A 16,867-nucleotide genomic window follows, 5' to 3' on the forward strand; every position below is an offset into this window, starting at 1 on the left:
GTGGGGCTCCAAGGGTAATTGCAGATTGCAAGTACAATAACAAAGTTAATATGTAGCTACAACTGGCAGTGGAATTATATTCGTTATATAACTTCATATTAAAAAATCAAGCTTTCCCCTACTTTTCTGACAAAAGTGAATGTCTCCACCAATCTCTCTCTCTGTCAGCAGAACAGGCATTTTTCACTTCATAACTGTTTTGGTAAATCTTGGCCTCTCTCTTCACCTAACAACAAATGGCAGCAAAGCCAACACCCCAATGCTCAGAGATGAATAGTTACATTTATGAAGACCTATTCTGGGAGACTTGGCTGCATTTCAGTGATGTTCATCTCCCTCTTGACAGAGAATAAAACCAGCCAGGTCAGAAACAGCTTATCTGATTTTACTTGGCTCACCAATGACTTCAAGGAGAAAACAAAAGACAAACCCGTGTGTACCACGAGTGTTAGCTGGCAACAAGAAATGTTAAATTTCATAGTAATTTTGGAAGTATATGACAGCCAAATACACGGGTAGACTTAACATGCCTGACCACAAACATACTTCTTTCCAAAGCTGCGCCGGGACAGAAACTTTCTGTATCTTCTGACTTTATTACCACCATCAGTTGCTCACCAATGTTAAAAATTAAAATGACAGTTCATAAAGTGCATTTTAGGATCTGTACATGGTGTTCAGGGCAACATTAGAACCCAACATACAGGAGGAAAAGGCATCTTAGTGCTGCTCTTCAGCCATCAAAACAAAAAGACAAACTTCCAGAAAACTCCGTGGCTGCCAAACTTGACCTTAATGTTGGTTGCTATCTCCCTGTAGCACACACTGAGCAAGCAACGCCAAACTCCAAAGGTTCCAGAGAGATGAATTCCCCCACGGGAATCCATAAAAGACCTGCAAGGAGCAAGGGACACAAGCGGAGTGTCAGGGAGCGCTCCTGTCCCGGCCATCCGCAGCGAGCATCTGCTGACACACCAGCAAAGCCCTCTCTGTCAACACCGCCGCCTCGCCAAGAGACCAAGATTAGCAAGCTGCGAGCTTGCTGCTGACCAGGCTGCGAGGAGCAGAGGTGCCTAAAGCGCCTACCAGAGCTGTCATCTCTAAACTTTTAACCTGCTCGAGCAGGGCCAGAGAGGCACGGCGGACCGAGAACAAAACAGCAGAAGTGCAGCGGCCAGCTGGGGGCTGCGGCTCGGGTTACAGCCAGCGCTCCAGAGCCTCTCCACAATGAATAGTCCCTTTTTTCTGCCGGAGTTATGCAGAAATTGAGAGTCTGCACGTGCTGCTCTTACCCGCAGGTAGTAAAACCACCTGTGCTTTAGAGGGGGGAAGGCAGACGAGGAGCAGAGCACAACAAAAGCCGCAGTTACTTTTTTTTTTTTTAAATACTCGTGCATCAAGTTGTGTGTTCGGAGCTGGGGAAGTGACTGTGCAGCTAAATCACCTCAGCATCTGACTCACAGCACTCGGTTGAAGAGTTCAGCGATCATCTCCCTACCAACAGCAGCAAATTGAGCGGAATTTTCCTAAACCACCGTCAAGACTTCGGGAAACCGCTTTCCCTCTCTACGTCTGGCTCACCTCACAATAAAAATAAAAAGAGCCATCCTGGAAGCCTTTTCCGCCCCGATGCCGCCCGGAAAGCGGCCGTGCTGCAGTGCCCTACCTGTGCGCACACAGGTGCCGCCTCCCCGCTCCCGTTACCCGCTCGCCCCACACCGAGCCCCCGCCTCGCCCCCTCCCGCCCCGGGCCGCGACCCCGGCGCTCCCCGGCGAGCGGCGCCCGGCCAGCCCGGCGCGGCCCCCGCTGCGGGCGCGGACGGGGCTCTCCGCAGGTAACAAAGCCGCCCCACACCGCCGGCGCCGTGCGGGGCAGCGCCGGGGAGAGGCAGAGCCCCGCGGCCGCCGAGCCCCGCGGGGGAACCGGGGCTGCCCCGCGCCTCCCTCCCCGCCGCCGGCCCCCGCCTGAGGCGCGGGCGGTAGCGCGCCACGCCGCCGGGCGGCTGCGGGCAGCGCCGGCGGCCGTACCTGGCTGCTGCTCTCGGCCGGCAGGTTCCGCAGCAGGATCTTGCGGCGGTTGCCCAGCTCCCGGCGGGTGCTCGCCAGCCTCCTCGCCACCTCCTCGGCGCTCAGCGGCGGCGGCTCCGCGGGCACCGCCGCGCCGCGCTCGGCTCCCGCCGCCATCTTGCAGCGCGCCGGGGAGCGCGGGGGGAGCGCGGCGCGGGGGCCGCCCCCGCCCTGCCCCGCCCGGGGGAGCTGAGGGAGCCCCGGCCCGGCCCCTCACGGCCCCTCACGGCCGCCGGACCCCGGCCCGCCGAGCCCCGGGCAGCGCTGCAGGCTCGGGGCGGGCTCGGCGCTGCCCGTAACGGAGCTCCGGGGGGTGTGCGGGATGAAGGGGAAGGCGGCGGCAATTCCACACAACGGGTCCGAGCTCAAACAGGGTCATCCCAGAGCACATGGCACAGGGCTGTGTCCAGACGGGCCTGGAACATCCCCAATGAGGAGACTGCAGAGCCTGTCTGGATAATCTATCATCCGCACAGTGAGGAAGTTCTGCCTCCTGTGCAGGGGGAGTTCCTGGGCTCAGTCCCTGCCCGTTCCTCTGGTGCCACTGCTGGGCCTGGAGCAGAGCCTGGGCCCTGCCCTGACCCTCCCTGCACTCAGGGACAGACAGGGACACTCAGGAACACCCAGGGACACTCAGGGACATTCAGGGACACCCAGGGCTGAGGGCCCCTCTCACTGGGGCTCCTCTCCAGGCTGAGCAGCCCCAGCTCCCTCAGCCTTTCCTGGGCATGGAGATGCTCCAGGCCCTTGCTGAGCTCCAGGAGCTCCTGTCCCTGCTGTGCTGAGGATCCAGAGCTGGACACGGCTCTCCAGAGGAGCCTCCAGGGCTGGGCAGAGCGCAGGATCACCCCTGAGCTGCTGGGAGTGCTCTGCCGAGGACCCCACGGGCCTCTTGTCCCCGGGGACACTCTGCTGGCTCGGGGACAGCTCATTGTGCACCCTCAGGCCCTTCTCCTCACTCCATCCCCACAGCAGCACATCTCCAGAAGGTGTTTGGGAAGGATTTGAGTGCTCTGGAGGAGAGCTGGGGCTCTCTTGTGAGGGGAATTGCCCCGGGATCCATCCTGATGGAAGCCAAGGGCACTGTCCCTCTTTGTCACCCAGCAGGAATCGTTCCCCAAATCCCCATCACTGCCACCTTCCTGGGATACAGATCCACCCGGAGAGACTGAAAACAGAACAGCAATGAAATAAAGAAATCCCACAGAATCAATTAGGCTGCAAAAGACTTCTGAGATCATCGAGTCCAACCTCTAATCCCAGGTAAACCCAAGAACTCCACTGGAGATCAGCAGGCACAATGGCCCAGAGTGATCCTGTCCCAGCTTTATTCCTCATCAGGAATGTGGCAAACTAATTAAAATCCACGGAAATGGGGAAAACAGCACCTGGATGCTGTGCTGGTGACACAGGGCCAGGCACAGGGCTGTGACCTGCCAGAAAAAGGAGCCCAGCATCACAACAGCAGGACAATATTTCATGGAATCGCTATAAAATAATTTTCCCCTTCCATGAAGTCTCTGTCCATAAAGACATTTCACCCAGTCAGCACCCACTTTAAAAAATAAAACAGGTTGTTCTCTTGGAAAATCCATTTTTCCTCCAGCATAGTTCCTTGCAATGTCATTCACAACACAGTAAATTTAGCCCTTAACGTTGTCATCATTGCTATAAATGAGTGAAGAATAATTTAAATATTTGTAGCCATTTTTAGCCACGAGGCCAACCACAAAGAACAGGCAAAAGAGAATCCAGACCTGAAACATAAAGAGTCTTAAAAAGGCAATTGGAAGAACTCTTGGAGTTATATTGGGTGTATTTAACTATTCTTATCAAGAAAATCTACTTCTGATGGATAATTCTTGACTAGGTTCAAGGTGCTATTTTAACTACCAGTTACAGATTAAAAAACTCCACCAAACACATTATTTTAGAAATTGCTTTAGCCCAAACCAAAACAAGTTAAGGATACAAAGTATCTTGGACTTTCATTACTTCTAAAATGATTTCTAAAGCTACAGAAATCAAAGAGATTTTTGGTTTATTATTTAAAAATTGACAGCTGACAAGCTTCTGTTCAAGGGCTTCCTTTTCTCTTATTTTTTTTCCTCAAACAGGTAATGTTCCTCCTTTTTCAATATTGGATTATTTGTAATAAATAAAATTATTGGAAATAAGAGGGTGAAGGGTTCATTGATTATGGGATGTAAATAATTCTGGGATGATGGAAAAGGAACACTTTTCTCCTAGGAATACTGAAACATGTAATATCTCCTCAAAAACTATCACCAGATCAAGCTGTTATCCCAGAAATGATGGATCTGCTCAAACATCACAAAATTTAGTGATGCTAATGAAGGAATTGAAGCAGTAAAATTAATTTTACCATTAATTTTCCAGTTTGAAGGTGGACACTGCTTCACCTCTAACCAGTGTCTTTAATTCTACCTACAGAAATTTCCTCCTCAAAAATTGCCTTTTTCTGGTCTTTTTTTGATGGGGTGCAGGCATCCCTGAATTTAAGTTATTCAAATTTAAAGTGCATTGCTGAAAGAATTCAGAAAGGAATAGTTTGATGTTAATGGCACAAACAAAACTCCTGCAGTAAATAGTTCCAGAGAAACTCTAGAAAATAGGAATATATTCAGAGAATATATAAGATATCAGAGAAATAAATTTCTTTTTTCTTGGTTAGGGATAGATATTTAAAATATTGTATTTTGTAGGTCAAAGTATTGATGTTTTCCCCCCAGTGCTCATGTCCAGGTGATATCAGGCTTCCAAAAAAAACAAAAAAAAGCTGTTCCAGGAGGAAGAGGATGCTGAGCCAAGGCATGCAGGTATTTCCTTAAGGAATTTCCTCCTGTTGATTACAGTTTGCCATTAAATATTTGTATGGCTTTGGCTCCTTTTCTGGAGCTTCCACACCAAACCCTCCCCGTTTCTGCTCTGATCTAAACAGTTTTCCATTTCCTAACCCCTTTCACTGGGTTTCAATATTGCTGCAAAGCAAAAAGCATTATTAAAAAATAGAACAGTCCAGTGTAACTTCAGCTGTGCTGCTGCCCTGATGTTGTCACACTGATAAACCACCTTGTAATAATTTATTTCATTAAAACCCTTGCTAATTAAGATAATATCCAACCCCAGTACCCAACCCCTGCAGCTGCATTTGTAGCTCTCCTAAAAAGATAAATTTCCCTGTGCTTCTGCAGCTTTGAAGCCATACCAGCTATATATATTTTATATTTTTTTATGGAATGAGTGTGAGTTAGAATTGTAATTCCCAACATTCTTTTGGAATTACAGGTGCAGTCAGGAACAATTTTCCAGGCTGGGCTGGAGGAAGGTGTCCCTGCCCATGGGACAGGGGTGGAATGAAATGGGATTTAAGGTCCCTCCCAACCCAAACCAGTCCAGGATTCTGGGATTTTCTGGGATTCTACATCCAAAAGTACAAACAAATTCAGATCTGTGCACATAAAGTGAAAGGCCAGACTGAGAACATCTGCAGGATACAAGACCCACCTGAGATTCCAGGGATTTGAGGCACTGGGAATTCATCTGTGAGCTCTTTAGGTAAGTGATGGCTTAATGAAAGAGAAATTAAACAATTAAATGTTTCCTGCAGGGGGATGTGGAATCAGCTGCTGCATATTCCATGAAAATAATGGATCACCATCACCACTTCATGTCAACAACACCAACAGTGCCACCCCCTTTTGCCCCTGCTGTCCCACTGCTCCTGCTCCCGTTGTTTCATCAGGACACTGAGATTCTGAATCCAAAAGATGCAGATTTCATTTTCAACACCAATAATTAATTTGGTGACGATCACCTCACAATACACACTGCATCCAAAATACACCAGAGGTGCAAAAGGAGTTCCTTGATCCTTTTTGCCCCTACAAATTCCAATACTTTTGGCATTCTCAGTGCACCATTCCGTGACATGCCCAAACTTGGGATGTTTCTTTACTGCTGTTCTTCCACACAGGCACAAAAAACTCTTTGCCAGACGTTTCAAGTGGACCCTGCTGGCTGTGAGTTTGGGAATGATGGATTATCTTGGGATCAGCCTGCTGAGCAGCTTCTCCTTCCTTCCACTCCTCAACTCAGTGGCCTGCAAATAAACAGTGAAAAGGTGGGAGAGTTCAGAGCTGTGAGTTACAAAGTGAGTAACTCCTGCAAGGAAATCATGACTGGCCTCTGCTGTAATGGGCTATTTTGGGACCTGTGGTCTCTGCAGCAGAATTTCAAACCTTTGTTGCCCCATGCATCATTAGCAGATCTCTGTGGCTGCGGTTAAAGGCAGCAAAAAAAAGAGAGTAAATCTTAAAATAAACACCACAAAGCAATGGCAAGTTCTCAAATAATAACTGAGAACAAAGGAAAATGAGATCAAACAAATACAATTCTCAATAAATGGCCTAGAGATTCACAGGGGAACCTCTGCAGCACTTTCTCCTGAACCCATGCCCTCCCTGCTTTAAATCACCATTCTTCCCACACAGGCTTTATTTTTCCTCATTCAGCTTCAAATTTAGTCATTACTTATTGGCACCAAGAGCATTTTGGCAATTTTAGTATTAAAAAACATCCAAATGTTCCCTGGATTCCTGGCAAAAGCAGGTCCAGCCCCACATTCCTAGCAGGAGTATTTTATTGGCCAGCCCATGAATGTGCTGCAAATGGGAATTCCAAACAATTCAGTCTCAGATTCCCTAAAAGCACCAATTTTCTAGGAACTGGAAACCAATAGCGAGAATTCACAGGGAATTACAAAACCATTTACCACCAAAAAAATAGGGAAATCATAATGCTGGGGACGAAAGCATTCCACAGGGTAAATCCACACATCTCCATTGCTGCCCCTTGGATCTGGCTAATTATAAACCTGGAGGAAATGTGCTGGGATTAACTGGGGAGCTGGGATGGACTGGGAGGGAGCAGGCATGGGACCAACAATTTGTTTGGAGAAGATAAACCAGGCCATGACTTCTCCCTGCCAGCAGAGCCTGGAATTTCCAGCACTCCCCCAATATTTTGTCCTCAAAACCTTGTTACACATGGAAAAAGCTCGCTCAATGTGGAAAGCTGGCCTAAAGGAGGTAACGCAAGAGAAACATTCCCCAAAAAATTTATGAGGCTTTCAAACGTTCTGCTGCTCAGTTATAAAAGGTTTCCATAGGAACTGTCACCCAATGTGCTGAGCTGGATTTCTCCACATTCAGAGTGAAAAAAAATCCATCCCTTTCCTGTTTTCCAGGTTCCCTGGCTGAGCCTTTTTGCCTTGTTTATGGACATTTCCTTGGTCCAGCTGCAACAGAAATAAACCCGTTATTAAGGAGGTTGTTATTATTATTTTACAGCAATTAGCTCACGTTAATGACTCGACCTTTAATCCTGCATGTGATTTGCATGAATTATGCCAGGAGAATGGATATGGGAGCAGCTTCAGGACGTGTCAGGGTGTTGGGAAGTGAGGAGGAGGCTCTGGGGCTCTGCTGCATTCCCAGTTTGTGCCAGCCCATCCCGGAGCACCCGCCCAGTTTCACTGCCTCGGGCCACTGGAAGAGTTTTAGAGCTGGAAAAATCCGTCAGCATTGGCCAAACTGGAAATCCTTGGCAGTCTGATGGCTCAAGGGGATTTAAGGAGAGACCACCAGATTTGTCAGGCCTTGCCAACGCCTCCCTGCATTTTTTCCTGCAGAGTGCCTTTGGAAAGGGCTGACTCAGCACTTCTGGGGGCTGTTCCCTTTTTCCACGGAGTTGTTCCAGAGCCAGGTGAAGGTGGGGTGGAAGGATTCCTTCTGCCCCGTGCCCTTGGCCAGCACATTCCCTTCCTGCTGTCACTGCAGTGGCCCCGGGAGAGGCAACCCCAGCACAGGGCACTTGCTCAGGCAGTGCTGAACTGTGGATTTGCCCAAAAACCAAAAACAACCCAGAGCAAACAAAGACTGCTCCTTCCAGGGCAGCTCGAGCACAGAAACGAGCCCGGGGATCATTTTTTCCACAGCATTTAGAAGAGGCCCCTCTGAGCTGAAGAAAACCTCCAGATCCAAGCCGTGTTCTGCCTGTGCCATCACATTCCCACTGCTCTGCTCCCAGCGTGGCTGTTCCAAAGGGATCCCATGGGATCCCCTCCCAGGAGGAACCAGCAGGGCTTCTGGGCAAGGGCTGGCACCCTCCCCAGCCCTGCCTGGCACCTCACTGGCAAGGCAGGGCTTGGAGAACTTCACTCTTGTCCAAATTCCACTGCAGCCTTGGCCCCAGGAACGCCAGCCCTTCTGGGCCAAGGTCCTTCCGTGCTCATCTTGGAACACAGAGCACAAAATCATCACCTCTCATCAGCCCGAGGGCTGCCAGGCAGGAATATGAAATATTCCATGGCACTGACATTCCTTTTGCCCACTCAGGCTGCCTGGCAAAGGGGGGTTTGTACAGCAGAACAATCCGATGGTTCCCGAGTTAACTGCTGCAGGAATTAATATTCCAAACATCGCTGACAGCCCAGAGCAGGCTCCTTTGAAAACCCCAGCCATAGCTGGGAATCTCTTTTACAAACAACTGAAATGGGCAGCCAAGAGCTGGGAACGCTGCAAATTAAACTTGGAACTCACCAAAAGCCTTTTGGATTACCTGCACTCTCTCAGATCCAGGACTTTTGCATCCCAGTTTTTTCTCCTTTTCCATATTTGCTGCCAGCTTACTCCCGTAGTTTTTCCTCTGACAAATCCACTTTCTGTCCTCTTGCCCATTTCTGGGTCACTCGACAGAATAAAGCCTTTGAGAGATCTCCCTTTGCCCAGTTATAGTCACAAGTCCTGCTGCATGTGAGCGTCTCCTGAATTCCCATCCATCCTCCCTTCCCTGTCCTTGCCAAGGGCAAGGATAAAGATAATATTTCATGCCCTAAGTGCCCTTATGAAATGTTCATGGGTAAATTGTACCAGGCTTTACAATTCACGCTTTTTAGCCAGGTAATAGCATAAATAAAAAATAATAATAATTAAAAAAATCTTAATGCATTTGCAATCAATATATTCTGCCCACAGAAATGCTTCTCCATGGTTCCTTGGATATAGGAAAATCCATACACTTGGCAGATCTCAAATACTCCAAGCATCGAGTCAATTTAACATTCATGAGCACAAACTAAAGGCAATGCTCATTTTCACTTTAAAAGAACCTTTCTTTTTGTTGGGACAATGAAAGAAAACCTACAGGAAATTACCACAGCTATGTCAGGAAAATGAAATAAGTGGAAAATTAATGGCCATAAAATCTTATCAGTTCTAGGGAAGGAGGATCCAGGGTTTAACTGCTCCTTTTATGATCTTGCTCCTCAGTCAACACAGTAAAATAATGCTGGGGAGGGAAGGGAAGGCCATGGCAGAACTGAGGCAATAAAAATGAGCAGCTCCTCATGAACCCAATCAGATCCATTATCAGCAGGGGAGTCTCTGCAGCACCCCCTTTACTCTGCTGGGACAGGTCAGTGCCAGCACTGCAGCTGGCATTTGGCACCCCTGGAAATCAGCTTTCCCTGTGATCCCTTTTACCAGCAAGAGCTCGGGCTCTTCCCATCAGGAGAAGCAGGGCTGTGCAGTCCATTTGTACATCCCACGAGAAAAGAGATGAAGCAGCAGCGAGGAGAAGCTCTTGAAAAGCTTTTAAGGCAAAAGCAGAAGCTTTTGTTGGATTGTTGGATTTCCAAGAGCTGTTCCAAGAGGCTCTGGAAGCTCCTGTGTTCCTGGCAGAGCTGCAAGAGAACCCTGCAAGCACCTTCTGCTGGCAAAAAAGCTCTTCCCTGAAGGAATGCTGTAGTTCAAGTAATGAACATGATGACTTTTCCCAATGGACGTGGCTATTAATGATATTTCTGACACATTTTAACAATTTTTTTTTGTCCCCTGGTATCCAAGCAGCAGCATGAGTTTGGATTCCAGGCTGGAAAGGAATCCCAGCCTGGCTGATACCCAGGGCATCAGCAGCACAGCTCTGAGGGCACAAAGCAGAGGCTCAGTGCATTCCTGCACTGCCTGCTCAGCAAAAACCTCCACCAAATCCTGCACAAACACGGCACAACAGCAAATCCAAAGCCACGGAGGTTCCAGGAGAGGATCAGGAAAATAAAACCCTTAAATTATTTGCTTTGGTGACTCCAAGCAGTGGCTGACCACTTCCAGAAATGGTCATTTCCCAAATAATGACCAATCAGCCAAAAAAGGCTTTAAAGCTGCCATCAGTTCTGTCATTCATGTTTAAAGTCTAGATTTCTCAAGGTTGTTGATAGAACTGGAGGAACTGGAGTGAATTTTCAGGGAACTGAGGCAGAATCATTTCAGTGCAGCCACCTCTCCACAGATCTACACTTATATACAGTTTATTTCACTAGAGATTTTCATTTTATACATAGTATAAAGGGGTATCCTGGTATCACACGTAGAGTTATTTTACTGTACTGTTTAAGAACCAATTTTTTACATAATACAGTATAAGTACCATATTAATTAAAACAAGTATTTTTTAAAAAAACCTACATATAAATGGATGTTTATCATATGCACAGTGCAAGAACGGCTTGATATCTTTGCAATCACAAAATGTGAATCTAAAATACAACATTGTGATTGAAAACTAATTGATAATTACGATGCCCTGTGTTGTAGACATTGATTAATCTCTGAATTACCAAGCAAGGTTAAAATTCCAGCAAACAGCAGCAGCTTCTCGTTATGGTTTCAAGGTTTCTTCCACAGTAACCCAAGTTGTACAAAACACTGGTTTATCCCTACCTGTGGTCTAAGGAAACAGAAGAATGGCACAGATTCCATCTGGGATTATCTGGTAACTAATGCTAAAGAAATTCTTTATTACTTCCACACAGGAATCCTTTAAGGATGAGCGAAGAGATAAAGGTGGAGAAGTTTCTGGGCAGAATTCTCCCAACTTCACTAACAGAGTACAGGATTTCTCCTCTGCAAACAGGAAGACAATACTGGAATAGAAATCAGGCTGTAATATTGACAGGAAACAAGTGTGGAAAAGAAAGCAATCCTAATGTAAACACCGAGGCAGAGAGGGCTTCTTCATTTTCCCTTTGCAGAGTGGGGCACTGGAGGAAGGTCAGCTCCTCAGGAACGCTGTTTTCCCTTCCCCAGCACAGAATGCACGTGGTACTCGTTGAGAATCCCTAACAGGTTTTCTCCCCTCCCTCCCCCCAAAGTTTCAAGTTCAATAAATAGTAGAAAAATAATCCTTTACTTAAAAATCTTGAGATGCATTGTCCCGGGTCCCGCACAGCAACGTGGGCTGGGAGTGTTCCACCTGCAGAGGTGCCAGAGCCTGCCCCACTCTGTCTGGCACTGCTGGGCTCTCCAGCTGCAGATTCCTGCTCTTCCAGTTAAGGAAACCAAATCATCTCTGGCTCCTGAAGCTCTGTCTCTGCTCTTGGCTCAGCACAACAAACTCCAGCTGCTGGATGAGCTCCCATCCCTGTTCCTGGAGGTCTAACGTGCCTCCTGCTCCATCTGTCTCCATGGTTTGGCAGGTCCATCCATCAAGCACGTCTCCAGGCCAGAGCCAACCTCACATTTGTAAAATTGCAAAGCTCTGCTGCCTCAGCTGGGTGGGGAAGCCTGTGAGGCTGTCCCTGGGGAGCAGCACAGTCCCATGGCTCTGGAGTGGCATCTGTGCTGTCCCAGTGTCACAGCCTGCAGGCGGTGGCCGCAGTGTCCCCAATGTCACAGCCTGCAGGTGGTGGCAGTGGCACCCTCAGAACTCAGCATCCATGGTGTGCACGGTGACAGCGGCCTGCAGGCAGTGGCTGTGCTGTCCCCAGTGTCACAGCCTGCAGGTGGTGGCTGCAATGTCCCCAGTGTCACAGCCTGCAGGCGGTGGCTGTGGCAGCCTGCAGGCGGTGGCCGCGGTGTCCCCAGTGTCACAGCCTGCAGGCGGTGGCTGTGGCAGCCTGCAGGTGGTGGTTGTGCTGTCCCCAGTGTCACAGCCTGCAGGTGGCCGTGGCACCCTCAGCACTCAGCATCCACGGTGTGCACGGTGACAGCAGCCTGCAGGTGGTGGCTGTGCTGTCCCAGTGTCACAGCCTGCAGGTGGTGGCCACAGTGCCCTCAGCACTCAGCATCCACGGTGTGCACGGTGACAGCGGCCTGCAGGCGGTGGCTGTGGCAGCCTGCAGGTGGTGGTTGTGCTGTCCCCAGTGTCACAGCCTGCAGGTGGCCGTGGCACCCTCAGCACTCAGCATCCACGGTGTGCACGGTGACAGCGGCCTGCAGGTGGTGGCTGCAGTGTCCCCAATGTCACAGCCTGCAGGTGGTGGCCGTGGTGCCCTCAGCACTCAGCATCCACGGTGTGCACGGTAACAGCAGCCTGCAGGTGGTGGCTGTGCTGTCCCCAGTGTCACAGCCTGCAGGTGGTGGCTGTGCTGTCCCCAATGTCACAGCCTGCAGGCGGTGGCCACAGTGCCCTCAGCACTCAGCATCCACGGTGTGCACGGTGACAGCGGCCTGCAGGTGGTGGCTGTGCTGTCCCCAGTGTCACAGCCTGCAGGCGGTGGCCACAGTGCCCTCAGCACTCAGCATCCACGGTGTGCACGGTGACAGCGGCCTGCAGGTGGTGGCTGTGGTGCAGGGCGGGGTGGTGCAGGCGGTAGTGGTGGAATTTGTGGCTCAGCAGCGCGGCCGTCTGCGGCGGCGTGTCCAGCTCCAGGTCCTCGTCGTGCGTGCCCACGTCCACGCCGGCCGAGAGCGGGTCGTTGTTGCAGGGGGGGTTCTCGCTGTCCTCCTGCGGGCTCATCGTGCTGTAGCCTGGCAAGAAACAGCAGCAGTGAGGAGCAGCAGGGCTGTGTGCTCAGGGTTCCCAGGGCTGGCTGGGAATCCTTCCCGGGGGGCTAAGAAAGGGAATAAAACTGTTCCCTTCCTAGAACCAACCCCAACAAACTCATCCTTTTCTCTAACGGATCCCTTTCCCTGCCACTCAGAATTCCCAGGGCTGGCTGGGCACCTTCACAGAATCAACACAGGGAATAAAACTGTTCTCTTCCTAGAACCCACCCCAACAAACTCATCCTTTTATCGTATGATTCCTTTTCCCTGCCACTCAGAATTCCCAGGGCTGGCTGGGCACCTTCATGGAATCAACACAGGGAGCTAAGACAGGGAATAACAGGATTTCCTCACAGAATAAACCCCAACAAACTCATCCTTTTCTCTAACGGATCCCTTTCCCTGCCACTCAGAATTCCCAGGGCTGGCTGGGCAACTTCATGGAATCACACACAGGGGGCTTAGAGAGGGACTAAAACAATTATTTTAATTAACAGAACAAACCCCAACAAACCCATCCTCTCCATGTCTCGAACAGATCCTTTTCCCTGCCACTCAGAATTCCCAGGGCTGGCTGGGCACCTTCATGGAATCAACACAGAGTACTTTCAGAGGGAATAAAACAATTTCCCTAATTAACAAAACAAAAGCCCAATGGACTCAGCCTCTCCTGTAAGTCCACTCCGGATCCCCTTCCCTGCCATCACCTCTGGTTCAAAGCTCTGGGGACGTGTGGTTTGTGCCACCCCAGACAGTGACAGCACCCACGTGTTCAACAGTTTGTAACAACAGAAGTGCTGGCACTGATTTCAAACCAAAACATCAAAGATATGTTAGAAGATACTATAAAAGATACCACCCCCAAAAAATCTGTTAAGATATAACCCTGGATTTATCCAAACCAGCTGGTCCCACTCAGACCAGGCTGCAGGGCAAACAACTCCCCCTCAGCATTTCTAAATGCAAAACCAAATGATATTTAAAAGGAAGAAAGATCTTGCTTAAATTGGAAATAAATCCTTCTCAAGAAACAAGGGCTAAAGGCTGAGGAGCCCCTGGTTCTCCTGGGCATCTCAGTCAGGTTTTCAGCTGGAGACACCCAAAAGGAGGGAGGTAAAAAATAGCAGGCCCCAGAGCTGCCTCCCATTTCCCATGCTCTGAGTCACGGCTTGGAGCTGGCATGGAGGAATTGGGGAAGAAGCCTCGGCAGCCCTTTGAAGAAGATGGAATTACAGAAACTAAAAATAGCAGTGCCCATTCCAGATGGAGGTAGACAGCTCCCCTGCTAACCCAGGATGACTAAAAGATGGGAAGGATTTGCGGGGACTGCAGGAAAAGGAGCAAAGGGGGCGTTAATCTGGCAAATCTGCCTCAGCACAGGTAATCTCAGCCCAAATCCAGGGTAATTCCTCCTAGAGCAAGATTGTCTAGGAGACATCTGTTCCTCCACGCTGCAAGGCTTTGGCCTTTGGGTTTCCTGTCCCAATGCCATTAGTGCTGGGCCAGGTCTGCTGGAAGGTCCCCAGCCCTGCAGAGCTGACAGCTTGCAGACTGCCCTGTCTAGCCCTCCTCCTCTTCTTTTGCTAATAAATTAAGCCTCCTCATGAGTCAACAGCATTACACCCTTCCAGCAGCTTTCCAGATTTAAGGAGATTTAGTCTTAGGGCAGGGGAGACACATCCCACCCCCCTGAGCCCAATGGTGCCCAGCGTTTGCTTAAAGGTGCTGGAAGATCACTGAATCCCAGAATGGTTTGGGTTGGAAGGGACATTAAGGATGATCCCATCCCATCCCTGCCAGGGCAGGGACACCTCCCACTGTCCCAGGCTGCTCCAAGCCCTGTCCAGCCTGGCCTGGGGCACTGCCAGGGATCCAGGGGCAGCCACAGCTGCTCTGGGCACCCTCCCAGGGAACAATTCTTTCCTACCCTCTGCTCCAATCCTGCCCCCTTCCAGTGTGAACCATTCCCCTTGTCCTGTCGCTCCCTCAGGGGAAGAACCTTTCCCTGACCTGCAGCCATTCCCTGGGTGCTGCCTTGGCACAGGGCGAGAGGGCAGAGCCGCCCCTCGGGAGGATGCGGAGAACCCCAGTGAGAACAAAGTGAGAACGAACCAAGAATGAACCCAGAACGAACCGAGAACAAACCCAGAACACACCTAGAACGAACCCAGAACACACCTAGAACGAACCCAGAATGAACCCAGAACGAACCGAGAACAAACCCAGAACGAACCGAGAACAAACCCAGAACACACCTAGAACGAACCCAGAGCGAACACAGAACACACCCAGAATGAACCAGAATGAACCAGAACGAACCAAGAACAAACAAGAACAAACAAGAACAAACAAGAACAAAGCAAGAACAAACAAGAACAAACCAAGAACAAACCAAGAACAAACAAGAACAAACAAGAACAAACAAAAACAAACAAGAACAAACCAGAACAAACCAGAACAAACCAGAACAAACCGAGTCACAGCAAGCAGGAGCAAAGCCTTGTCTGCCCTGCCAGAGGCAGCCTGCTGCAGGGACAGGAGCCCCCAGCCTGCTGCAGGGACAGGAGCCCCCCAGGCTGCTGCAGGGACAGGAGCCCCCCAGCCTGCTGCAGGGACAGGAGCCCCCCAGCCCCCCAGGCTGCTGCAGGGACAGGAGCCCCCCAGGCTGCTGCAGGGACAGGAGCCCCCCAGGCTGCTGCAGGGACAGGAGCCCCCCAGGCTGCTGCAGGGACAGGAGCCCCCCAGGCTGCTGCAGGGACAGGAGCCCCCCAGGCTGCTGCAGGGACAGGAGCCCCCAGCCTGCTGCAGGGACAGGAGCCCCCAGCCTGCTGCAGGGACAGGAGCCCCCCAGCCTGCTGCAGGGACAGGAGCCCCCAGCCTCTGCAGGGACAGGAGCCCCCAGCCTCTGCAGGGACAGGAGTCCCCAGGCTGCTGCAGGGACAGGAGCCCCCCAGCCTCTGCAGGGACAGGAGTCCCCAGCCTGCTGCAGGGACAGGAGCCCCCAGGCTGCTGCAGGGACAGGAGCCCCCAGCCTGCTGCAGGGACAGGAGCCCCCCAGGCTGCTGCAGGGACAGGAGCCCCCCAGGCTGCTGCAGGGACAGGAGCCCCCCGCCCGGGGCCCAGCACTCACCGTGGTCGCTCTCGGTGCCGGAGCGGCCCCAGTAGCGGCGCCGGCGCTCGGGGCTGTGCGCGTGGCGCTCGATCACCGCCGCGATGAACCGCGTGTTGCTGACTGCGGGGACACAGAGCCTCAGAGCCGCTGCCACCACCCCGCAGCCCCGGCAGCCCAAACAGCCCAAACAGCCCCCGCAGCCCCGCCTCGGGCACTGCCAGCCACAGACGGGCACAGGGCTGGGCTCCACACCGGGAGCTGCTGCACTGCACCCCCACGGCCACACTGATGGCTTCTACATAAGGAAAAGGGTTTTGGTTTAACCTTAGAGCTTTCAAGGGAAAATGCTGGAGTTTCTGTGCTCACCTCACCAGAACTGGCTCACTGATAAAAGCACTGATAGGTGTCTTTAGCTGTTCTCCAAATTTTGCTATTCTCTATTGGGCTGTTCACCAAAACCCCACCTAAAGCCTTCAGTACTTAAGGAAGAGCATGAGGCTTCTCAGGGCATTCTCGGGGTGTTGTAGGAGGTGTGTGGGACCTCTCCCTACACTGTGCGTGGCCTTTGTTCTTTTGTTCTGTGTTATTTTCTTCTTTAATTAAACCCTTTTTGCTTTTTCAAGACATATTCAATCATGCCACCTCGCAGAGTATTTTAAGCCATTTCTGTGAGGTGCTGGACACTCTCAGATTGTACGGGACCCTCGTGGAGCTAAAAAATATCGGACTCGATGAGAAATTCCAATATGGAACAGGTCAGGATCCAGCCTAACTCCCTCACCTGGGCTGTCCAGTGCTGAGGATCCCATGGCAACAATGCAAGCTGACTCCAAAGGAAACA

General features: G+C 50.8%; 2 protein-coding genes and 1 long non-coding RNA gene across 6 annotated transcripts in view; 1 reads left to right on the forward strand and 2 right to left on the reverse strand.

The window, feature by feature from the left end:
• The window catches only part of RAVER2 (ribonucleoprotein, PTB binding 2), a 31,050-nt gene extending 28,542 nt beyond the window's left edge, over positions 1 to 2,508 (reverse strand). Inside the window, exon 1 of one of the 3 annotated variants that reach the window (XM_063406902.1) lies at positions 2,029 to 2,508. In XM_063406902.1, the coding sequence (XP_063262972.1) occupies positions 2,029 to 2,184 (156 nt within the window). In that variant the 5' untranslated portion in view covers positions 2,185 to 2,508. The remainder of the gene's footprint in view (positions 1 to 2,028) is intronic. The other 2 variants (XM_063406904.1, XM_063406905.1) reach the window with 2 other exon arrangements.
• Positions 396 to 6,185, forward strand: LOC134555378 (uncharacterized). 2 transcript variants are annotated; one of them, XR_010081416.1, is made up of 4 exons: positions 396 to 1,835; positions 4,821 to 4,907; positions 5,377 to 5,646; positions 6,065 to 6,185. It is a non-coding gene; the product is annotated as an uncharacterized LOC134555378 (long non-coding RNA). The 2 variants fall into 2 exon arrangements; XR_010081417.1 differs by having other exon boundaries at positions 5,377 to 6,185.
• Positions 6,186 to 12,505: 6,320 nt separating this feature from the next.
• Positions 12,506 to 16,867, reverse strand: part of CACHD1 (cache domain containing 1) — a 90,337-nt gene continuing 85,975 nt past the window's right edge. The window contains exons 26-27 of the mRNA XM_063406906.1: positions 16,045 to 16,146; positions 12,506 to 12,896 (exon numbers count right to left, since the gene is read on the reverse strand). Of these exons, the coding sequence (XP_063262976.1) occupies positions 12,658 to 12,896; positions 16,045 to 16,146 (341 nt within the window). The 3' untranslated portion in view covers positions 12,506 to 12,657. The remainder of the gene's footprint in view (positions 12,897 to 16,044; positions 16,147 to 16,867) is intronic.

This window comes from Prinia subflava, chromosome 10 (genome assembly GCF_021018805.1).
Source record: "Prinia subflava isolate CZ2003 ecotype Zambia chromosome 10, Cam_Psub_1.2, whole genome shotgun sequence".
Lineage (NCBI taxonomy): Eukaryota > Metazoa > Chordata > Aves > Passeriformes > Cisticolidae > Prinia > Prinia subflava.